At 37.6% G+C, this 23,791-nt stretch overlaps 2 protein-coding genes across 5 annotated transcripts; one reads left to right on the forward strand and one right to left on the reverse strand.

Annotated features, from left to right (window-relative positions):
* Positions 1–1,751: 1,751 nt before the first annotated feature.
* Positions 1,752–13,941, forward strand: LOC114759897 (probable ADP-ribosylation factor GTPase-activating protein AGD14). 2 transcript variants are annotated; one of them, XM_028949128.1, is made up of 15 exons: positions 1,752–1,960; positions 2,370–2,476; positions 3,583–3,644; positions 4,007–4,094; positions 4,204–4,265; positions 4,335–4,431; positions 4,895–5,332; positions 6,111–6,501; positions 6,585–6,844; positions 6,931–7,092; positions 7,194–7,298; positions 7,407–7,490; positions 8,138–8,309; positions 8,412–8,457; positions 13,667–13,941. In XM_028949128.1, exons 2-15 carry the CDS (start codon positions 2,378–2,380, stop codon positions 13,800–13,802), a joined length of 2,202 nt encoding a protein of 733 aa, XP_028804961.1. In that variant the 5' UTR covers positions 1,752–1,960; positions 2,370–2,377; the 3' UTR covers positions 13,803–13,941. The 2 variants fall into 2 exon arrangements, with proteins under 2 accessions (XP_028804961.1, XP_028804962.1); XM_028949129.1 differs by having other exon boundaries at positions 6,934–7,092.
* Positions 13,942–15,068: 1,127 nt separating this feature from the next.
* Positions 15,069–20,920, reverse strand: LOC114759895 (probable serine incorporator). 3 transcript variants are annotated; one of them, XM_028949126.1, is made up of 14 exons: positions 20,798–20,920; positions 19,519–19,614; positions 18,871–19,149; positions 18,398–18,471; positions 18,083–18,242; positions 17,932–17,956; positions 17,750–17,839; positions 17,078–17,249; positions 16,924–16,997; positions 16,592–16,661; positions 16,427–16,498; positions 16,214–16,347; positions 15,751–15,824; positions 15,069–15,584 (listed from the first exon to the last, which is right to left on the reverse strand). In XM_028949126.1, the coding sequence occupies exons 3-14, from the start codon at positions 19,061–19,063 to the stop codon at positions 15,529–15,531; spliced, it is 1,194 nt and encodes a 397-aa protein (XP_028804959.1). In that variant the 5' UTR covers positions 19,064–19,149; positions 19,519–19,614; positions 20,798–20,920; the 3' UTR covers positions 15,069–15,528. The 3 variants fall into 3 exon arrangements, with proteins under 3 accessions (XP_028804959.1, XP_028804960.1, XP_028804958.1); XM_028949127.1 differs by lacking the exon at positions 20,798–20,920 and adding an exon at positions 20,149–20,427; XM_028949125.1 differs by lacking the exon at positions 19,519–19,614.
* Between the last annotated feature and the right edge of the window lie 2,871 nt (positions 20,921–23,791).

Here is a 23,791-nt window from a genome sequence, read left to right on the forward strand (position 1 = left end):
AAGAGAACTTTCATGTTCATTGGCGTGAGTTGAATAAGGGTGATAAATTTGCTGAGTTTAAAATGGTAACACCTTTGTGCTTCCTCTCGTTGGAGCGATTCAGCACATTTATATATTGTTTTCATTTGCAGACATGACTTAGAAAATGAGAGGGTATGCTTAACATTTTTTGTTTGACTCACGTAAAAACACTTTTTTTCCAAATGTTTTTAGTGTTTTCCAAGGATAGATAGATCTGAGGCAACTACTAGTAGTTTTGTAATCTTCTATTACTTTTCAAACTTTGGCTTGCCTTCTTTGATTTTTTTTTATTTAACAAAATAATCAGATGTGTTTTATAAACTATTACATTTACACTGCCTAAATCTAAATTTAATTTAATGGCTGTCAATAAAATGTTTAAGCCGAAGATTATCAAAAGAAACAATTTTTGAGTTGAAAATGTAAGCCAGCTCAATTAACAAGAGATTGGCCTGAATAAGGAAAAATGGGTTGTATTAGGTTAGCCTGTTTGTTCATGGGTTAGAAAATTAAAGTTGACCCAACTCATCAAGGATTTATGGGTTCATAAATAAATCATGCTGCCTCCATAAGTGATGGTGATTATAACAAAATATTTTTTCTTTTGGATTGCCTTGGCCCAAAAAAAAAAGAGAGAAAAAATTTTCTGACCAAATTGATCATAGGATCTCTTTGCCTGCTTGAAGTCCGAGGGATGGCGATCAATGGCATTCGAAAAGGTTGTACTCCATCTTTGGTCTTGAGCATACAAACTTTTATCGAATATGACGCCAAAGAAATACTCATGTTTAGTAATTCGTAATTATCTTTAATAAAAAGATACATGTGTTTAAAAAAACACTTTTAATTTATTAAAAGCTATTTAATTAATTTAGATAGATGAAACAAATTAAATAAACTAATGGGGATTAGATATAGCGGAGTAAGCTAATCTCTTACAATATGACAAATTATGGTCTGAATTTTATTGGGAGATATATCTATATTTAGTATTTGGTAAAGTTTTAAATAAAAGAATACTAATGCTTAACCCAAAAAAACCTAATTAATATCTTAAAGTAATTTTATATAATATTAAAATATATATCAATTATGTAAATTAATTTAAAAAAATAATAAATATAAAAAAATAAATTAAAATATTATATTTAAAACTAAATTCAATCCTCATAATAACTGCTACAGGATGCTCAAAAGATTCTTTCACTTTGCATGCTAATCAGATGAAAGTATATATTCTTTGAATCTTAAATATAATATGTCGTTATGTGCTAAAAAAGAAAGAGTATCAAACACATAACAGCAGGCTTCTAAATGAAGATCTCAGCGATTGAAAAAAGAAGAAGCAAAAGTTAAGCAGGATATTTTGGTTATGTTATAACTATACAAATCAAAATTAATAAATAACTTTTCCAGGCAAATAAAAAATGAAAATTTTGATTTAGTTTAGTAGTATGCCATATTTTAATATGTCCTATTTCAGTTTTATCTCTATAATTATTTTAGTTATCTTGTATAAAAATTTAAAAAAAATACTGATGTTAAAAGGGAATTTTACAAAAGGCAAAGAGCTAGAGACGCCATGTAAGACCAGAGTCCAGAGCGTGGACCGTCCTGGCAAATTCAACAAATCGGCCATAAGACCAACGCCATCAAAATAGGCAGACCATCCTCCAAGTCTCCAACGGACACTTCACACCTTCTGCCCGATAACTCCGCAAGACAAATTACCAGACCCCCCCCCCCCTTCACTTTCCATTTCTTACTGATTCTTTTCCCCGAAGCAGACTCGGGAATCTTCTCTGAGCTGTATGTACTAGCCGTAATTACCAATTCAGGAAGATCTGTGTGCGCGCAGTGGTGGGATCTCTTAATCATCACCTTCGGCTAGGAAAAGCTGCAAAAGTTGAACTATTTCCTCGTCCGCAGTAAAATTCAGGTTTGTTCTTTTTCTACTTTTTCTCGTCTTCCTCCTTTAGGGCTTTAAGCTAGTAATGATTGAGTTCTGGGGATCGCAGGCGCGTTTTGTTCTTCTCAGGCAATTGTTTAGTTTTCAGATCTGGTATAATTAGTTCCTTCGATTGGTATGTTGCTTGGTTAAGTTACTGGCGTAGAAGAGGAAAGCGAGATTATTTTCAAAATTAGAGATGCATTGTTTGGAAATTAACTTTTTCTCAGGTTCTATTGAGCTTGATATTAAGTTTAGTCTTGTTCATTTCGATAACTTGTTAAGCAACGTAATGGGGTTTTCATAATCGTAGGTAAGGGGCTCTCTTGGGTGTTGGTAGCTTTTGTAATTCAGCTTGCGTTTTATATTCTGTACGATATTATTCATTTCATCTGTGCAGTGGTGAAGATGGCAAGCCGACTAAAGGAAGATGAGAAGAATGAACGAATAATTAGGGGCCTCCTGAAACTTCAAGAGAACCGCAGGTGTATTAATTGCGGCAGCCTGGTAAGATTATTCTGGATTTAGAAGTCCAAAGTCATTTCACTTTAATGTTTTATTTTGAATTTATGGGTTATGCATGAGATCAATCCATAGCTTAGTACTGGATTCGTTTATACTCTATAGCTATGCCACTTAGCTTATATTAGACTGCTACTAAGCAGAAGCGATGTGATAGGACGAATTAATTCGTTGCTGCAGCAAATAAGTCATCGAGCTTAATGTCGTGTAGTTTCTTCTTTGTACTAGTTGAGCATTCTCGAATGGGCGGCATATACATTAGACAATATGACTTTTGCTGTTTATAGCTTGTGAACCAATGAGATATGTATCATTCGAGTGCCAATAGTGAAAAGTTAAAGTATGAAGACAGATTTTGGCTTTTGATCATAGAGGCCCTAGTTAACATAATTTCTTTCTGAAGAGCCTTTATTTCTAAATCTAATGATTTTTATTTTTTTCCTTAAAAAACTTTTGAGGAAGCTAAAAATTCTAGAAAAAAAATAAAAAAAGGATTAAAAAAAAGGCTTTCTTCAATTTTTTTGAGTAGCTTAAATTTAGGCTTTGTAATTGATCTTTATTTCTGTATTTAAGGGCAGGGGCTTTTGGACTCTTTCTAGAAAATATCAACTAAATGGTGATTGGGTGGGCCATCTCTGAGTTACAGAGACTTGTTTGGCATCATGAGCTTTTGTTGGATGTTTATTATGTGTTTGGGTTAGTTTATTTAAATAGATCATTGACCCAAATCGAGGTGTGGACAACTTATTAATGTTCAAATATGTAGCTCAGAGTGGTCAGAATAAGCTGTTTAGAGTGAGTTCATTAAGCCATTCCAAGTTTTCTAAATCATTTATTTGAAGTTCAGCTGAAATCTGTGATTTCAGCAATATGAGCCAAAATAAAGAGCAAATTGGCTATATTTATATGGTAAACTGAGGTCAAAAATATGTTTAACTATAATACTGCCTTCTTAATCAATCTCAAGGAATTGGATAATGTGTTTTGGTTCTGCGAACAAAATTATGAATACTTGTTATGTGTAATATTTGATATTGTGGCCGGTTCTGTTACATTAATTTTTTTCTCCTCTCTTTTTTCCTGCCAAGCAGGGACCACAATATGTATGCACAAATTTTTGGACGTTCGTTTGCACAAACTGTAGTGGAATACAGTAAGTTCTTTCATCCTTGTTGCTTTCTGGTTTCCTGATCTATGTGATTTAGTGTGTTAGTCTACTACACATGATCAGTATTCCTCATTTACATGCTTGCGTTGGAGTGCACTGGATCGCTTTTTTTTAATCTTTACATTTTATGATTGACAATTTTCATATAGTACAAAACCTATTGTTGTTTAGCAGCATATGGGTCTCAAGTATGTCTCTGATCATAGTTTTCTCTCTCATGTTGCATGAGTATAAAGAGCACTTTGTTATGACATAGCCTGATGGATTGGATAGAGGAGAATGCCATTTGCCTTACACTCCATGCACTTTGCTTGAAATTGAACTGCTTTTTTTGTGATATTTTCCAGCCGGGAATTCACACATCGAGTTAAATCAATTTCAATGGCTAAATTTACTTCGCAAGAAGTTAGTGCCCTTCAAGAAGGAGGAAATCAGGTAGATAAGCTTGATTGTCCTAAAACTCATGCTAGCTTTCCTTTTAGTTCTACAAGTATTCTGTTTTTTTTTTTCTTGACTTGAATTTTGCTCCATCTACTCCTTGCAGCGTGCAAAGGAAATTTATTTTAAAGAATGGGATCCACAACGTCATTCTCTTCCCGATAGCAGGTAACAACTAGCACTTAATCAATGCATAATTGTTCAGTGCAATTTTCTTATTGGCATGCTTGATTGCAGTAACATTGACAGGCTCCGAGACTTTATTAAGCATGTTTATGTGGATAGAAGATATAGTGGTGAGAGGAACTATGACAAACCACCAAGAGGAAAGATGGTAAGCTGACTCTTGTCCTTCTTTTGAGCTCTGTATCTTGCAAAATGAAAAGATTGTTACAAGCAGAGACAGATCCAGGAATATTTCTTTGGAGGGGAGTTTCTTCAGTTTTTTTGGGGAGCAGTTGATATATATATGCACACATATTTAATAACCTGACTTCAAAGGTTCCCTTCATGATAATCAAAGGGAGGATACAGGTGAAACACACCCCCCCCCCCCAAAAAAAAAAAAGGGAAAGAAATCCGTCCTTCGTTTTGAGTTCATTAACTAGTACTTGATTGATTCAAAGGTTCCCTTCATGATAATCAAAGAAGAATACAGGGTTTTTATTGGGGCCCCAGACAATAAAAATCATCCTTAACTGCAAGTTCATTAACTAGTACTTGATTGGTTCTACTTTGGTATAGTTAGATCCGTCAGCATATGATATTGCTTCTCATATGCCATGCATCTTGTGCAGGGTGACAAGGATGATTTCTATGAAAACAGAAGGGTTGAGACATATCAGGGAGGATCTAAAAGTCCACCATATGAGGATGCATATGAACGTCGTTATAGTGACAGGTCTAGTCCTGGTGGCAGAAGTCCTGGATATGATCAAGAAAGTAGACAATATGGTGATTACAGGAAAAGCCCAGGCCGTCCTCCAATAATCAATGATTGGCGTCGTGAAGACAGATTTGGAGATGTTAGAAGATTTGAAGATCGTAGAACATCTGATGGAGATTATAAACTGGAAGGCCAATCGCCAGAGCGAGCAAAAGATCTTGATTCTTCAAGTTCACCTGTTGTACGGCCTGTAAGAGATATATTGGGAGAAAATGTGGTTCCTCTTCGAATAAGTGAGCCCCCCAAAACAAACAGTGGAAAGGCTTCTGATGGCTCTGCACTCACACAGGTGAAATTAATATTTCATATTGTGCTACCATCTGGGCCATGGTGCTGCAATCTACCTTTTCTGTGAAGTTTGCTGAGTGTTTAGGAATAATTTGTTTATCACTGCTAATTCGCACTAACATTGATTTACCGAATCTTTTATTTAGTTATTGATGTCTTGGTTTGGTACTTCATATATGTTTCATTAATATTTCTCCTTCAGATTGCTGTGAAAGTGCTTAAGATCAAGATTTAAAAATTTCTAATCCAAACATCTTGCCCATGACCTTACCAGCCCTACATTTCATGGTTTTGAGCTGTTATGGATTAATGCAACAAAAATTTAGTTTATGATGCATACAAAATAAGCATGCTTACATCTGAGTTATTCATGAAGCATTTTTTGATTTATTATGCTTGCTATTTCTAATTTTGGGTTCAAGTCTTAGATTTTTGTTATCTAGGGTGGTGTTAAATAAATGTGATGCGCCTAGAAATACAATTGTGCTTTATTTATTTCTTTTCAAATTTATTATGATCCCTTCTGTTTTTGGTCTTTTCAGTAAGCATCTGATAAAAAGGGAATCAACAGTTTGCATCAGCACCAACTTTTATTCATTTTTAGACTTAGTCCCCCCCCCCCCCCCCAAAAAAAAAAAAAAACCATGCCGTGGCTCATTAGTTGCTTCCTCTATCATTGATTGCAATCTCTCTGCTTTTCACCCTTTTGCTTTGTAATAAGCCCAAAATTGACTTCCATATAAATATTATATTTCATAATTGACTCCTTGTGATTGCAGAGAACTGCATCTTCCAGTAGCTTAGCATCTAGTAATGGAAATGCAGCAGAAGTTAAGCTTGAGACTACTAAGAGCCTTATTGATTTTGATGCTGAGCCTGAACCTCCCGTTGCTCCAGCAATTCCTCAAGCACAACAAACTACTGCCGTCCAACCTGCTGTGCAGCCAGCAAATTCTAGTGATGACAACTGGGCATCTTTTGATGTTGCCCCTGCAGCAAAGACAACCCAAGGTCCTTCAAATTTAAGTCCACTTGAATCTGTTCTCTCACAACTATCAATGCCTGCCCCTGCCCCTGCCCCTGCCCCTGCCCCTGCACCTGCACCTGCACCTGCACCTGCACCTGCACCTGCACCTGCAGCTGCAGCTCCTCAGGTTTCTGGAGTTCAAGGTGATCCCAATGTCGAAACAGTTATTACAAGGAGCATTCTGACTTTTCTGCTAGAGTTATTGGCTCATCTGCTTGGCCTGCAGGACATCTGCCAGCATCAGCTGTCACTGCCAGTGCTGCTGGAGCTGGAGCTGGAGCTGGAACTGGAACTCTTGGCAACTTCTCATCAGTACCACCAAGTGGTACTGCTGTAACAGCCCCTGGATTGATGACAGTGCCACCAATCAACAATGCAGGCCAGTGGGCCAGTGTGCAACACAACCGTCCTGTATTCCCTACGACTGGGAGCCATCCTACTACTCAACAATTCATTCCATCAGCAGGTGGATCTTTGAACAGTCAGGTATAACTTATACAGCAGCTTTCTTGAGCATTCTGTCTGTGCAGATGTGTTTGTTCACCTTCATATTTTGTGGAAAAATCTTGCAGCAGTGGAGTGTATCTCCAGTGCCCACAATGCAAGGGCACCCTGGCATACAAATGCCACATGCATCCCCTCTTACCGCAAAACCTACCAATGAGGTTAGCTCTAGTGCTGCTTTACAGCCTTCAAAAGAAGTGCAACCAGGTGGAAGAAAAGAACTTCCTGAGGTATTCCTTGCTCCTCATCTGTGCTGTATAAAGTATGTATTTTATGTCTCGGCTTCTATGTGTGTAATGTATATCTGACTTTAGCCTCTGAAATTATGCAGGATCTCTTCACCGCAAGGTATTCATCCTTTGCTTCTCCAGCGCCAGGGTGGCAAATGGGTCCTCCCCAGGGCATGGGTATCTATATGCAATATCATACTGCAGCGGTACTGTTATTACCCAACACTTTCAGCTTTCATGATTATTATTTTTCATGTGGCTTCTACTACTGTACAATGCCAATCTCTCTTATGATTGTCTGCCTTTTGTTACAGCCCATGCCAAGTTTTCCACAGTCATCAAAATCGACAAATCCATTTGATGTCAGCAGTGAACCACCTCCAGTTCAAGCCCCAACAGTATGTGACTTAAATTAGGAAATGTAGTATGGGCTATTGCCTCTTTCAATCTTATAAGATCTCATTGTATTGTAAATAGTGTTATAAAGAAATTCAGAAATGGATCATTAATATTTTGATAGGTTTCGTGGGATTAGCTGGTATTAGTTTGTTGCAAGTGATTGTTTTCGTTAGATGACTTGCATCTCTAACTGCGTAGAAATGCAGGACGAGATAGAATTATGGGTATGAATGAATACCAGTTGGTGTGGAAAATGGAATGCAGGCAATACTTTTAATTCAAACACGTCCATACATTTCATCCCTTATTTATAGGCTATAATAGATGCAAGTCATCTAACAGAAATAACTTTGAAAAAATATTTTTAGAGAAAGTAATCTATCTAATAACTGCCGAGCGCACCTTGCACCTCAGAGGAACCAAATCCTCAGTGGTTGACTTTTGAAACATGACAAATTTGGAACATCGAAGCTGACTTTTGATGTAGATATTACTCAGTCGTTGGCATCGTGGAATGATTAGCATTTTTAAACTTATTATTCTTAAAGTCTCTTAAGAAATTAGATTCAATATAATCTTGACATTTTCTTCAGTTAATCACAAATTTTTGGTTGATGCGTTTGTGGTTTGTGTTCCATTGATGCAGTTTCCTTCCATGTCATCCTTGCAAGGTGCTCTGCCAAGTATACCACCTTCTTCCGGTGTAATACACCCCCCAAGCCTGGGTAATCCACCACTTTCCTGGAGCTCACCCCAGTCATCATACGGTTCAGTACTTCCTCCGCAAGCTCAAGTTCATGCAGCAGCAATGGCGCCAAGTACATTTACTTCTCCCACTTCACCTTCTTTGGTTGTTTTTGTTTTATGCCAAGACTATTCCCTTTTTCTGTGGATACTGAAGTGTGCTTCCAATATCTTAGGGGCATACGTCGGGCAACAAGTGCCAACTAACATGCCAATGCCTAGGTAACTACTGTCTGTTAATGGTAATATTTGCATTTTGCAAAGTCTGATTTAGGTTTGATTCTCACATTCTCTTGGGGGCTCATCTTTTGGATAAATTAGTTTCTACTTTCTCAATTCATATGACAATTCGATACATCGAACTTGTTCTTTAGTTAGGCAACTAATTTGTTAGCTCTAATTGCTGTGAGCAAGTCTCTGTATGCCCTGGTTTGTTGAGTAACATGTGCATACATTAATTTATTGTGGTTGAATTAAAACGTAGACTTAGCTTGATATATGTAATTAGTTAGAAAAGGGTTTTAAAGTAAATTGATGCTAGAGTTAGTTATAGAGAGAGAATGTCAGAAGGAGGTGGCGAGGATGTTATATGCTCTGTAATGCATTGATTGGTTTTTTTTGTGAATGAATATACCCTTTTTCTCTCTGTCGCTAACAAAAAGGTATCAGAGCCTTCGTTTCCAGCCCCATGGCGCCACCGGAAACACGATCCTCCGATCGTCTTACTGAGCTCGAGCACAGACTCGACAAACAGCAATCAGTTCTTGACCAGCAGTCGCAAGACATTTCCGATTTGAAGGTTTTGCTACAAGATATTTCGTCCAAGCTTTCTACTATGAACCAGAATGCGAGCAAGCAGACGGCGTCAGGGGAAAGTGGACCTGCAAGCTCTCCCCGACTTCCTGCATTTGGCTCTTTTCACGAGCTCAATAACAACAACTCGTCTTCGTCCTCTTATTCCATAGCTACCAAGCAAAGCCGAGTAGACTTCCCTAAATTTGACGGCACTGATTTCCGTGGGTGGGCTTATCGAGCTCGTCAGTTTTTTGCTGTCGATGGGACTCCGCCAGATCATCGTATCCGTCTCCTGAGTATTCATCTTGAGGGCCATGCTCTGCGATGGCATCAGACATTCATGCGCCATCGCTCCTTCACGGAAGTCTCATGGGCCGATTATTTTAAGAATATGGAAATCAAGTTTGCAGATATAAGAGAGGAGAACCCGACGATTGCCTTGAAGAAGCTGCAGCAATCCATTGATTCGGTTGCCGATTATGAGAAAAAATTTGATGAGCTACTATCCGAAGTTGATATTCCCGAGGAGGTCGCTATCAATCTCTTTATCGGGGGACTACGGACTGATATCCAAAAATTTGTCCTCAACTCAGCACCTTCTTCTCTAGCTAGCGCGATGTCTTCTGCCCGGCTACAGGAAGCAACCATTCAGGCGCTCCACGACCATTCTCCTGCGATGACTCGTCGGGCTGGATCTGGCTATTTGGTGGGCTCTAAGTCCAGCACGTTTATGGACCCCTCTATACAAGACAGGCCCAAAACGCAGACACAGGGGCTATCGGTGAAACCCGTGAGCTCCTCCACAGTTCAGTCTTCCCAGATGTCTTCTGCTAAACCAACGCGTCAGTTGTCGAAAAGAGAGATGGACGACCGGCGCAGGAAAGGCCTTTGCTACTGGTGCCCTGAGAAATATACCAGTAGTCATAAGTGTAGGGATTCTCACTTGTTTACATTAATGGTTGATGAAGAGGAAGAATGTTTCGAGGATGCGATGGGGGAGGCTCAGATTGATGCTGTGGGCACAATCAACGCTGTAGAGGGGGACGACAAAGCTTCTACCGTGAAACTTGTGGGTCAGATCAAAAATCAGAAGGTTATCATTTTGATCGATACGGGTAGCACTCACAATGTGCTCGATGCTTCAATCGTCAAGCGCCTCCAGTTGAAAGCTCAGGAGCGCAGTGCCGTCTGTCTCACGGTGGCAGATACCCGAAAGGTAACGGTTTCTAAACACTGCCCACATCTTTCTTGGGAAATGGGGAACTCGATTTTCTCAGCTGACTTCTTGGTGATGAGAATCGGGGGCTATGATATGATTCTGGGTACACAATGGTTGAGAACGATTGGTCGATTTTCTATGGATGTGGAATTGAAAATTTTTGAGTTCCACTATATGGGCACTCGTGTTGAATTACATGGATTGGGATATCACGCACCCTCCCCTGCGAGGGAACTCACATCTAATCGTGATATAGTGGCTGCTGTACATGCCTTTCTGCTTCAAGCTTCATCTCAATTAAAACTCGGCTTACATATTACCTCCTCGTTGACCGACTCCCAGCTGCAAGAATTAAATCAGCTCTTGGATAAATTCACTGATGTTTTTGTAGAGCCAAAAGAATTACCTCCCTCTCGTGCATTTGATCATGCCATCCCGCTTCAACATGATCGGCCCATTAGCTGTCGGCCGTACCGTTATGGTCCGGTCCAGAAGTCTGAGATTGAACAACAGGTGAAGGAGATGCTTGGTAGTGGGATTATAAGAGAGAGTGCTAGCTCTTTTGCAGCCCCAGTGGTGTTAGTGCAGAAGAAAGAGGGTACTTGGCGGTTTTGTGTCGACTATAGGAAGTTAAATGAAGCTACAATCAAAAACAAATTCCCCATACTAGTGATTGAAGAGCTTTTGGAGGAGTTAACAGGAGCTATGTTCTTTTCTAAGCTAGACCTTCGGTCAGGTTACCATCAAATTAGAATGAAGCAAGATGATATTCCCAAAACGGCATTCAGGACCCATGAAGGTCTATATGAGTTTGTAGTGATGCCCTTTGGGCTAACTAATGCCCCTGCCACATTCCAGGGACTTATGAACTCTGTCTTCAAAACTTTCTTGAGGAAATTTGTGTTAGTTTTTTTTGATGACATATTAGTCTACAGTAAAGACTGGAGCTCTCACTTACAGCATTTGGAAACTGCCTTGTTGACATTGCGGCACCATCATTTGTTTGCTAAAGCTTCCAAATGCATTTTTGCTGCCACCCAAATTGACTATTTGGGCCATATTATTTCAGCAAAAGGGGTTCAGGCTGATCCAAAAAAGCTCCAAGCAATTTCCTCTTGGCCTGTTCCGAGTTCTATCAAAGAGTTAAGGGGGTTCTTGGGCCTCACAGGATACTACAGGCGGTTTATTCGCAACTTTGGGACCATCAGTAGACCTTTAACAGACTTGTTACGAAAGGACACTCCATTTACTTGGTCAGCTACTGCGAATGATGCTTTTGTCAAATTGAAGCAACTCATGACTTCCCCACCTGTTTTGACCTTACCAAATTTTAATGATACTTTTGTTGTAGAAACCGATGCATCTGGTACTGGCTTAGGAGCTGTCCTATCTCAAAATGGGCATCCCATAGCTTTTGCTAGCAAGGCTTTACCTTCTAAAAAGAAACCACTGTCAGCCTATGAACGCGAATTGCTAGCTATTATTTTTGCTGTTAAGCAGTGGAGATCCTACTTGTGCAGCCGCAAGTTCATAATTAAAACTGACCATCTACCCTTGAAGCACCTATTGGAGCAACGTGATCTGAACCAGGACCAATTCAAATGGTTACATAAATTATGGGGACTGAATTATGACATTCAGTATAGAAAAGGCAGTGAGAATACAGTAGCCGACGCCTTATCTAGGCGATCTGAGGGCTCTTGTTTAGCATTATCGGTTCCAGTTTCCCCACTGTATGACAGAGTTCGTGATTCGTGGCTTGTTGATGAACATTTACAGCACCTCATTAAGGATTTAGAAAGAGATCCTGCTTCCCATCCCAAGTTCACATGGCAACACCAGTTGCTGAAACGCAATGGCAAGCTGGTTGTAGGGGCTGATTGTAATCTCCGCAACGAATTATTGTCATTTTTCCATGCTGACAGCATTGGTGGACATTCTGGTATGACTCCTACCTTTAAAAGATTGTCTTCTTTCTTTTATTGGAAAGGTTTAGAAAAAGATGTCAGAAATTTTGTACGTGCCTGTTCAATTTGTCAACGTTTCAAACCTGAATTAATTGCATCCCCTGGCCTGCTCCAACCACTACCTATTCCAGAAAATATGTGGACTGATCTTTCTATGGACTTTATTAGTGGTCTTCCTAAGTCCTTTTCTAAATCCACTATTTTGGTAGTTGTTGATCGGTTATCTAAGGCAGCACATTTTATGGCTCTTAAGCATCCGTTTACTGCTGTAGAAGTGGCTCAGATTTTTCTTGATAATGTGGTCAAACTACATGGGTTCCCCAAAACTATTGTGACTGATAGGGACCCTGTTTTCTGTGGTAAATTTTGGAGAGAACTCTTCCGCTTGTATGGCGTTAAACTACATTATTCTTCTGCTTACCATCCCCAAACAGATGGTCAAACTGAAGTACTCAATAGATGTTTGGAGGGTTATCTACGCTGTATGACTGGTGATTTTCCTAAACAGTGGGTCAAATGGTTGTCTCTAGCTGAACTTTGGTATAATACCACCTATCATTCCTCTATTGGAATGACACCATTTGAGGCGGTATATGGGGTGCTACCTCTAGTACATTTACCCTATATTGCAGGGGATTCTCCTAATGACCTTGTAGACCGCACATGCTTATCAAGGGAACTGGTTCTGCAGCTTCTGAAGCAACACTTGCTTCGAGCTCAACACAGGATGATTCAGCAAGCTAATAAAACTAGATCAGAACGTCATTTTGTGGAAGGTGATCTGGTTTATCTCAAATTGCATCCTTTTCGAAGGAATCTATTAAACAATTCATCTCTTCATAAATTAGCTGCACGCTATTTTGGTCCTTATAAGGTCCTGAAGAAGATTGGGGCTGTCGCTTATGAACTGGAACTGCCTACGGGTACAAGGATTCATCCTGTTTTCCATGTATCCTTACTTAAAAAACATATTGGGCCAGCTGCAGTCCTTGCTCCTACCCTGCCACCTGTTGATAATGAAGGCCATTTTATGTTGGAGCCAGAGGAAATATTGGGCCGCAAACTGATTAAACGCCATAACCTTCCTGTGACTCAAGTCTTAGTTCGGTGGAAATTTTCCCAGCCTGAGGACGCCACTTGGGAAGACCTTTCCCTGATTCAGCAACAATTCCCTCACTTTCAGATTACTGCATCACCGAGCCGCACCATCCTTGTGGACAAGGATTCTTTTTAAAGGGGGGAGTATTGATATATGTAATTAGTTAGAAAAGGGTTTTAAAGTAAATTGATGCTAGAGTTAGTTATAGAGAGAGAATGTCAGAAGGAGGTGGCGAGGATGTTATATGCTCTGTAATGCATTGATTGGTTTTTTTTGTGAATGAATATACCCTTTTTCTCTCTGTCGCTAACATAGCTGTTTTGACATTTAGAACATCACTTGCGTGTGTAGGCACCAGGAAATTGGGAATTCTGGCACACATGGAGCTGCTTTTGGCTTCTCAAATCCAGATCAGCAGATACCTGGTATGTTCTCAACCCCTGCTGCGGCAAATTCCTTCTCTGCTGGAGGCAACCCCTTTGGTTGATTTGAAAATTATTTCATCTGGCCTCTTCTTGGCACGCACCATCTTGTTGCTTCCTGTACAAATGTGGGTGAAGTTTTGGCTGACATCATTTTATTAGTCAATGAGATTTGTGATCATCGTTGGGGTTAAAGTCAAATATCTACACGCAGTGTAAATTTGTTTATTGTTATAGGAAAGAGAGAGCACAATTTTTCCCCCCGGTTTTGTTGGTGGAGATCTTGAAAGGGAATAGGGGGCTGAAATTGGTGGAGAGAACCCTTCGTGGAGACAATTTTTTGGGTCCAACATGTGTTTCGCTTGCAATTGTAGTGTCTGTTGAGTGATGATGTGTGTTAATTTGGTGCCCAAGAGTTGTATTATTTGCTGATTTTGTTGTATTGTATGTTCCGTAATCTTATAATTTTGGCGTGCTCTCTTCATACATGGACGTGAAATCATGCTCTTATTGTAGTCAATTGAGTCTCTATACCAAAATGTCTATTAAAATTGTTCGTGGTTTTTTCTTGGTATCCCATTTCATGCCAAAAACATAATGAACGAAAATCATGCTTTGTTTTCTTTCGAAAATTTCAGGGTTCATTTTGAAAATACGTCTATTCCTTAAATACGTGAGGTTTGTAAATTTAAATTGAAGTAAAACTTCTATTGTGGAACCAAATGGATCAAAGTGCAGAGACACGGGAAGGAATGGGAAGCAATTTTGTCGGGCTAAAAGTACCCAGACTCAGCGGTTTTTTTGTTTTTTTGTTTTTTGTGTTTTGGCCCTGGGGGTGGGGTTCTGAAACTTATCCTTGAAAGTTGACCAGATTTTATATCCTTGTACATTTTTGTTACCAAAATCGCCATAGTGGTCAACATTTCCAGTTAGGGTAAGAGAGACGTGGTCCATGGTCATCCCATTGATGGATGCCATAGGGGGAACCCTTTCCATGGATTAATGGTTCACTGTATCCTTCATTGAAAAGCTTCAGACTTCACGGTTCTTTTAACAACACTTGAGAGGTTAATCATCTGAAAATCAAACGAAGTTAAAGCGTGGAATGGACCTCATTTTATTACTGATGCAAAAGCAGATCATCACATCGTGCCGAATCTTGGCCTCGGCAATTAACGAGGCATGCAAAGCTTCTACGAGCTTAAGATCGTTGAAAGTGGACCCATTCCATATTAGCAACTATTTTCTGTCTAATTTTTTAAATTAAAAGAATTAAAACATGGAGTATGTCCACACTTAATCTGACATTTAAATAAAGTGAACAATCTTCTACAGTTGAGACTTCACCGTCTGCTATGATTAAGCATCATAATTCAAGGGGAAAAAAATTACATTTTATATCTATTTTTCAAAATTGACTTCTTCAATTTTGATTAAACACTAAAATTTCTAATAAGCATCCTTTAAATGATTTTACAAACATCATGCTCCCTCAGCGATGCACGTACAGAAGCATTTGCCTAGAAAGCATGATATCTTGTATCTTTTCTATGGAGGAAGGGGGCTAAATATCTCATATAAAGGGGGGGGGGGGAATCCAATCTTCATATGTGCATAGCTGTAGAATCGTGCCTTCTGCCAGAGATGTTTCCTGTGTGTTGCAGCTCTGTTTTCGATCAGGCAGAATTGGAGGAGTCCACTGCATGTGCAGCAGATAAACGGGACAATCTGGAGAGCGAAGGCCTCCACCAATGATAAAATCTTGGAGAGAATAGGATATTTTGGAAGTTCTCATGTGGAATCATTATGTCTGCTCTTCCATATGACTGGAGCTATCAGCATCCATACTGTGATAAGATTTAAGCTTCTTTTAGTACATACCTCAGTGATACAGAAATAGTTTCTCTGAATTTGTGGCCCGAAGAAAAAGGTTCCACTAAATTCCAGAATTTATTATGCTGACGTAAAATTCAAAATATTCATGTTAGACTTAGATTTGCCAGGAATACTTACAGTAAACACAAACTGCCAGCCATTCATTAACTATTCTAACCCATGTGCTGGTCCAGCCTACATCAATTGTCCATCTGCAGAAGAATAAAGTTATAACGCACTTGCTCTGTAATGTTAATGAAAACCCCGACCAACCACTGATAAACTTACTCATAGCAATGAAAGAGAAATTAAACGTGTGATGATTTCAGTGATATCAGATCTTGGGAGCAGCAATTCAGATCGTTATTCTAGCACAATCAAGTATTCAGATCTAGAAAGATGTTTTGACACGTAAATAGACTTCATGGAAACCAAATTTATCGGTTGTGTCATCTGGAATTGGATATGTTCATTTCATGATTAACAGGTGCAGATGAATACTTTGTTATTCTCTTTTTTCTCCAACGGTACAGAAGGAAGACAAGAAACCATCAAAGAGATGCATGCGTATTAGGCGAAAGTTAAAAGTGGGAATGCATACTTTCTCATAACATGGTGACTATTCCAGCCAATCAAAAGCATTGCAAAGTACATTGCTCCGGTGGCAAAAACAAAATGGAAGAAGCCATAACCATATGGAACATCATCTTCTGCTGGTGTATCGTCTTTCCTGAACTGCAGGGTTCCGTCAGACATGGAATGGAGAAACTAATATTCAAATTCAGGTTCAATATAGATTCTATGAGTAGGGCACCTGAAAGCACTTAGAATCTATGCCTGTTGAAAACGTTGCAACAACGATTGCCAGCACTGCAACAATAAAGCTCTGCCAACAAAAATTCACAGCCACGGGTCAACTAACGAATCAGAAAGTGACATGAGATCATGCATTTGAAAGCTGCAGAAATGGAAATATTACGATGATGCTAAGCCAGTCAGTTTTGGTTGCAGAGTCTGACTTCCTGATGCAGTTATCTCCTGCCGGTTCACTGCATGCACCCACATATACTAAAGCTCAAATTCAACAGAAATGAAGACAAGGCAAAAATAATCATAAACTAGGTGGTTTTCTCTCAGAAATTTCCCGAATGAAAAGAAAATATTGGTATGTTATCAAGGGCTGCCTATCTTTTTTATTCGATTTTAAATCTATGCTTCTATGGGAGAGAACAAGGACAAAACAATCAAAGCCGAAGCATTAGAATTAAATTTATAAAAGAGCAAAAATATTGGCAAAGATTGGAAGCCTACCTTCTAATTGCGCACCAGCATAGGAATACAACATAAAGACCCATGAGCCCTGGAGTTAGAATGCCAGCATTCACCTATCGAAGGGAAAATTAACGAGTTATGTCAGAAGATGAAGTGGATTCCTAGCAAAGATCCTGTGACAAATGGAACTTACTTTTGGGTGCAGAGACACACTTGTCATGAGCTGAAGAAGTACTAAGGTCCAGGTGATGAAGAAAATGTTGAGGAGGCAAGATGGTTGTGGTGCATACCAAATGAACATTAAAATGATCCCCACCAAGCAAATAACATAAGCAGTGGTAGCAAATAACATCACATGGATTTGACTGCAAGAAAATTGAGAAAAAGTGCAGAGATTTAAGAGACAAGGCATCTTAAGAGTGAAATTATTCTATAGATCAATATCAATGTGTCATAGACAAGAGGGACAAAAAGAACAAGAAGAGACATAGTTTTAGCCTTCGTTTTTTTCTTTTCATCATTTGGCACATAAGTTAGACTTTTTAAAGGTTGTAAATATGTGAGTAGAATCGACCTCAGAATAGCTAATTAGTCCGCTCTAGTCTCCGGAGAACGTTCAACGCTTGCAAACGGTTGGCATTGAGAAGATTAAATTTTTCTCTCACTTCTTTCATCTCTCTCTCTCTCTCTCTCTCTATATATATATATATATATCAACATGATAAAAAATAGCCCGGAACCGCAGAACATGCCTTATTTAAATAATTCAACTACCAAAACTAAAATAATTACAGCTCTCTGAAGGAAATTTTTCATTATCATGAAGCATGTATTCCTACTAGTTATGCGACTGAGAAAATCTTACCATCTTTCTGCATTTTTTTCAGATGTGCAACAATCGTTCAGCCATGTAATGAAGCTGATTATGCTTATTAGTTGAATAAGAAGGAAAACCCTGAAAAATATGTATTCGCAAATTTTAAACAATCACAAATCGGTAAAAAGAAACACACACACACACACACACAAATAAGATACAAGCAATACCCGGCTCCAAAGTGTGCAATCTCCCCTGCAGAAAAAGGAAAGTGTCAGAGGGAAGAATGAAATGACAAAGGGTATAATTGCAACTTTTTGTACCACATTCCACATAGAGGACGAAATATTAATAGGAAGCTGGCTGAAAGATGCAATTTACCATAGAGCTGAATCACGCCAGAAGGAAGTAGAAATGGGATGATTGTCGTTCCGACCCAAAGAACACTCTTGACTGACCACCACCCGGAGTGCCAGTTGTCTCTGGCTTCATTCAATTTAGAAGTACGAGCAGTTGACAAAAACATTATGATATAAAATATCTGACATAGGATTAAGGTTCGCTTCAAAGATTAATGAGTAATGAATGAGCTAAGACAGGTTGGCTTTTAATAATTGAACTCAATGACTAGAGCATCGATTAATTTAATGCGCATCGACATACGCTAGACTTCATGCTTATAATTGCAAAGGATACAAAGCAACCCAAGCTCACCCGCAGAACGCCTTCCGCACCCAAACAGTCTTTCCCACCATTGCATCCTTCCAATCCTGAAAGTCAAATATATGCTAGATTTTGAGCACAAGTTGCATACAGGCGATAGCTTTAAGTTGGAATACAAGTTTTGCTTATTCTGTTTCGTCACTGACCAATTATGCAATGGACGCATCTTAAGATATTTATGATGCGAATAGCAAGAAATCAAGTAATTTATGACTCCAAGATAATTACGTATTCAGATAAGCTGTCGGAAATGCAGGTTACGCCACCAAGATTGACTCATGCACGGTCATCCTTCAAAGGATTAGCATGCAGCGTTTGAAAAAAAATTGCATAGTTAAAGAAATACAGATGGCAAAATGAAATGGAAGAACAAGGCCTAAAAAGCTGCAGAAAATACAAATAGGATGCGGAAAATATTTACTTTTTAAGGAATTAGGCAATCTTACTCTTCATTTCGATTAAAGCACCGTGGCCAAAATCACGAGCTGCCCATGCTAGCAGATTTGCGACTAGAAAAATCAAGGCATAGACATATCTTGCCATCCAAGGATTGGATGCATTCCGGAATTGACTGAACCACGAAGAATCCTTATAAATGTTAGAACTCTCATTATTACCGCGATTAGCACCACTTTCCATCTATTCTTCAAAGCAGCTACGTTACAAGGAGCATGAGCGGATCATAAAGGAAGTGAGGATCTCTTCCAGTAAGATCTTTATTTCCCCTGAAATGTAGGGAAAAAAACACGTCCGTGTTAACTTAGAGATTCTTGCCTATTCTTAACTTGGCACAAAAATACTTACAGTCCTAACTCCTACCCACTGTAGACAACTTTTGACCGAGAATTAACTACATTATGGACTAAACACAAATTCCGACACTTTAAATGGTATGTCTTACGGAATCATTCACTTTTCGTTATCTTCCGACAACAGCTGTCTTTCGCTCCCGGGTTAAAAATATCTAACCTAGACCAAGCTGTCGCAAAAACACATATAACGGTAAAGTTCCCACGACAATTTGAAATAACATTCCTTGGTTCAACAAAGTCTTACCCCCCCCCCCCCCAAAAGATTGAAATTTATATATTCACCTTTCTGGGGATATGGCATAAATGTATAATGACATGTATCAACAGAGTTTTTTAGCCTCATTTTCCACCTTTCTTTCTTGTTCTCATCTCGTTTTTCTGTAAAGATGGAAAACCATAAGGCATATAAAGTTCACAAGCCGATTGTTCCCTTTTTTTTTTTTCACAATCTATTTTGGTAGAATTCTTTTTTCACCATCCGTCAACTTTCAAATTCTCTTTGCATCTTTATTTTTTGGCCCAAAATAAAACTTTGATAACCCCAAAACACAACAGTATCAGTAAAAAAACAAGAACAAACAAAAAAAGAACATAAAACAGCACAGATAGAAATCATCAAAATAAAATTCAGACAACAAGCTAATTGACATCAGCAGAATTACGTTAAAGACAAAGTTTTCTTTCCATCTTAACATGGTAAAAAACAACAGATGAACAAGCTTTGTGTGAATTTTAATTTAAGGAGATGCGTGCACGGAAATACGTAAAAACTGTCAGACCCGAGGTTAATGCTCCAAAGGTTACGGCTAAATCTAACTATTATACGCTGTATATATAATTATAAGGAGGGGGAAAAGCACAATGAAAGTATGTAACGACTGTAGAAACAATAATGCTCGCGAGAATATATACTGCATCATTACAAAAACGGCTTTCCCTTTCAACAACGAGAAGTGAGTTTCGGTAGACTGGCGATCCCTAATCTGTATCTGATTAGAAGGATATGAATGAGAAGAAGGGGAATGCATTAACGAATGAAATATCTGGGTCCTCTGGGAGGAGAAAACAGAGAAACAGAAACCGACTTGACTCTCGTTGGTTGTTCGAAAAAGGAAGAACAGCATTAGATGATAAAGGAGATTAAATCTTGTCGATTAAATGTTAAAAGATTTCCAAAAAGGAAGATGTCAATTGAGAGTCCAAAAGCATCATTTGAAACAGTTGAGAGCAGTGGAGTTATTCGTTTCCTCCTGTTGGAAGTAAACATCCAAAGATTAATTTTAAAACATGGAGAGAGAAAAAAGAAGATAAAAACAGAGAATTTCTCTCCAAGTTTTTTTTAGCCGTACCTTGAAAGTTTCTCGCAGAAAAATTCATAAATATGCTACGCATTTGAGAACAGATCAACTCATAAGCAAATGCAGATGCTCAGAACTCAAGGAAATAGAAAACCAAAAGGGTAAAAACTGACAGAAAGGAATCCTTGCAGTGGGAATGAAAATGGAAATTAAATTCAAAGAAACGCAAAGAATCTCAGAGACAAACGAATGGAAGTAAGTACCAGAGAGGGTGAGATAAGGATAATGCGTCGGAGAAGCAGACGGAGATCTGAGGAAACACTGAATCAGTGTATCTTGAATAATAAGTTCTCCGTCTCTTTCTTTCGAGAGAGAACGCAGATTTTCTTACAGAGTGAATGAGTCCTTCCGTTGGGTTCCGGCCGTTTTAAAAATGAAGAGCACTGTGAGAGAGTGTCGATGTGAGAGATTGCTTTTTATAGATTTTACTTTGCTTTCTTAGCTTTTCTTCTTCTTCGTCCTCTTCTTTTTCCCGCCGTAAGCTTCCTGTACCGTCTTCTTTCTTCCTTCTACAGGTTTGTTGTGCCTTTTACGTATTTTCTCACCTCCTCCAACAATTCCGTCTTTCTTCTATTTGCAAATTGGATCATTTACGTATGAATTCCAAGACACTGTATCAGAATTTTTTTTATTTGAATTATTTATATTTGAATATTACGAGTCACGAGAATTTTTTTTGCCTGAAGTCACAAGAATGAAAAATTATCAAACCAACTTCCTATCCTTTTTTATCGACTCTGTTTTTTTCTCTATGTCATCTTGCTTCAGAATTATATAAATTCTTTAAATTGATGTAAAAAATTCAAATTGTTGTTGTTAATTTCTTATCTATTTTTAATATGTTTGAACAGGGAAAAGTTCTAACTATTAAATTTGAACTCGTTTTCAGAGAGGTGTTCGAATAGTATCTTGAGTGCATGATATAAGAAGAATATCATTCAATTAAAACTTTCCTTGTATCTCTCAGACTTACTAGTTAGAAAGGAGGTTGAAATTCTTGTTAAAAAAAAAAAAAGAAAGGAGGTTGAAATTATGTCTTAAGTTTTGCTTGGTTTGGGAAAATTTATTAGTTTAATGACACATCTTTGTGTATTTTAATAATTTCAAGTGTAAAAAGCAATTTTATGTGGAAACTAGTATTTACTATTTATTTATTATGGGACCTGCATGTAGAATCCCTCATTAGTGTTTTATTGAACACCAAAAAAGGCTATAAATATAAAATTTAAAAATAATCATTATATAAATCAAAAGTCAGAGACAAGCAGTGTAATGCTTAAATGACTTGTCTTCTCTAGTGTTAATAACAATTAACAGGACACAAGCAAGCTTCCTCAATGATTAATGAATAATGATGTTAGCAATAGCACGATGATATTTTGTTTTTTCTTTTTATGATTAATGTAAATTAAAATTAAATATACATTTAAAATTTTTAATTTTATGAAATTAATAAAGAATTATTTTAAAATCCAAATTCTCAAATATCAATGATATTTTTGCAAAGACAAAATTAATTCATCGAGTTCCTTGCATTGCATGTCACCCCGTAAGCAGTACCAATAATCAACTAAATACATTTTTTATGCTTTTCTATAACATTTAAAAAACAATACACGTTGCTCTTTTTTTTTTTTTTCCTCCCTGGTTTGTTATACAATTTAAACACATACATACGTGTACACATCAACATGGTAACATTCAGCTTAAATATTCTGAGACATCATTGAAATGTAATGAGTAGTGCTGTTATTGGGATGACTTACTGTTAGTAAACCACATAGCAGATAGTTTAGGGTTGCCTTAACTATATAATATATTTTTTTATTATATATATTGATTAAAAAACTAGTGACATGCAACAGTTTGCTTAATTTTATACTTTTTTCATTCCTATTTATAAGTTTTAAATTTGATATTTGTCTTAATATTTAATGTATTTTTTTTCATTTTTGCCCCTAATAATTTATTCCCTCTTCTTTATTATACTCTCTCTTATCATATTTTCTCACACATTCTCTTTTATCTTTTTTTCATTTATTATAAGGACATATTTAGAAACAAAACTATATTTTTAACATATTTATTGCTTCTAACTAATTTTAACTAACAGTTCGTTATCCGTGAATTAGTTTGATAAGGATTGGAGAGAGTATATGTTTAAAAAAAAAACAATTTTGTTAGGGTTCTTAAGTTATTAAAATTATGATTAATACTTTATAAATTAATTAAATTGCATTTCAAACTACATACTATCTCCCGTCTTAAATATAAGAGTTAGGCAAATAATTTATTCTAGCTTTAAATATAAAATTTTAATCAATTTTATCTCATAATTTCATAGTTTTTTTCTTAAAGAAAGTGTCCCTGTTGATTGATTGATGAATAACTTAACAAGATTTTTTAAATATCTACAAATTAGTTTAATGGGCGTAAATAATAATGTTAGTTCTATCAAAATAGTAGCAGTAATGTCAGTCTATCTGAATGGCCCAACAATGGGCATAAATCAATTAGCACTTGTGATTAGAGGGTATTTGGATGGAATCAAAATCATGATGTTAAAGTGTTTTTATAGTGTACGAAATAAATATATAAAAGAATTTGTCTCGTTTTACAGAAAAATGTTTATAAAAAGCACTTTTGGGTGCTTCCAATAATGGGAGGAAGACAATTTCACAGAACCAACAAATCAAATTGGTCCAACAGAAAAAATTAATCTCTCATGACATGTCAAATTCAAATTCTTATTAAAAAAAATATTCATTTGACACTGTTTTGAACAAGAGAATACCTATATCCAACAAAAAAAATTATATTATTGTAATGGTCCCTCGCATATATCAGCGCTGTGTCGTTTTCATCGCTTAGACGCCAAAATGCCATGTCGTTTGCTTTGAAAAACATTCGTAACACAACGAGGGCACTCCAAGATGAGAGTCTACGAACTCTCGAGTTTTCTTCAGATTACCATTTCTGCGTTGCTTGTTCTAAATTTTCTGAGTTTGCGGGCAAAACGAGGCTTCAAAGTTCCAAGTGTTTGATTGCTTCACTCCTGAGTTCTGATCATCATCAGGAGAATACCATTTTTGCAGTAACAAGTTAAAGAAACATCGTCTGAATCTTTACGCAGGTCATGTGATGATCTCTAACAGAATGAAAACGACATTCCCTGTGGTTGGGCTCTCTCTTCCACT

Source organism: Neltuma alba, unplaced genomic scaffold, assembly GCF_004799145.2.
Source record: "Neltuma alba isolate B1F8T4 unplaced genomic scaffold, ASM479914v2 tig00010915_pilon, whole genome shotgun sequence".
Classification (NCBI taxonomy): domain Eukaryota; kingdom Viridiplantae; phylum Streptophyta; class Magnoliopsida; order Fabales; family Fabaceae; genus Neltuma; species Neltuma alba.

Coding starts and splice junctions, on each gene's coding strand:
- LOC114759897 (XM_028949128.1), top strand. CDS start 2,378: ATGGCAAGCCGACTAAAGGAAGATGAGAAGAATGAACGAATAATTAGG. Junction 2,477..3,582: donor GTATTAATTGCGGCAGCCTG/GTAAGATTATTC, acceptor CCTGCCAAGCAG/GGACCACAATATGTATGCAC. Junction 6,502..6,584: donor TCAGGTTTCTGGAGTTCAAG/GTGATCCCAATG, acceptor CTTGGCCTGCAG/GACATCTGCCAGCATCAGCT.
- LOC114759895 (XM_028949125.1), bottom strand. CDS start 19,063: ATGGAAAGTGGTGCTAATCGCGGTAATAATGAGAGTTCTAACATTTAT. Junction 18,243..18,397: donor GGGTGAGCTTGGGTTGCTTT/GTATCCTTTGCA, acceptor ATCCTATGTCAG/ATATTTTATATCATAATGTT. Junction 17,250..17,749: donor GAAAAAAATGCAGAAAGATG/GTAAGATTTTCT, acceptor ATTTTCTTGCAG/TCAAATCCATGTGATGTTAT.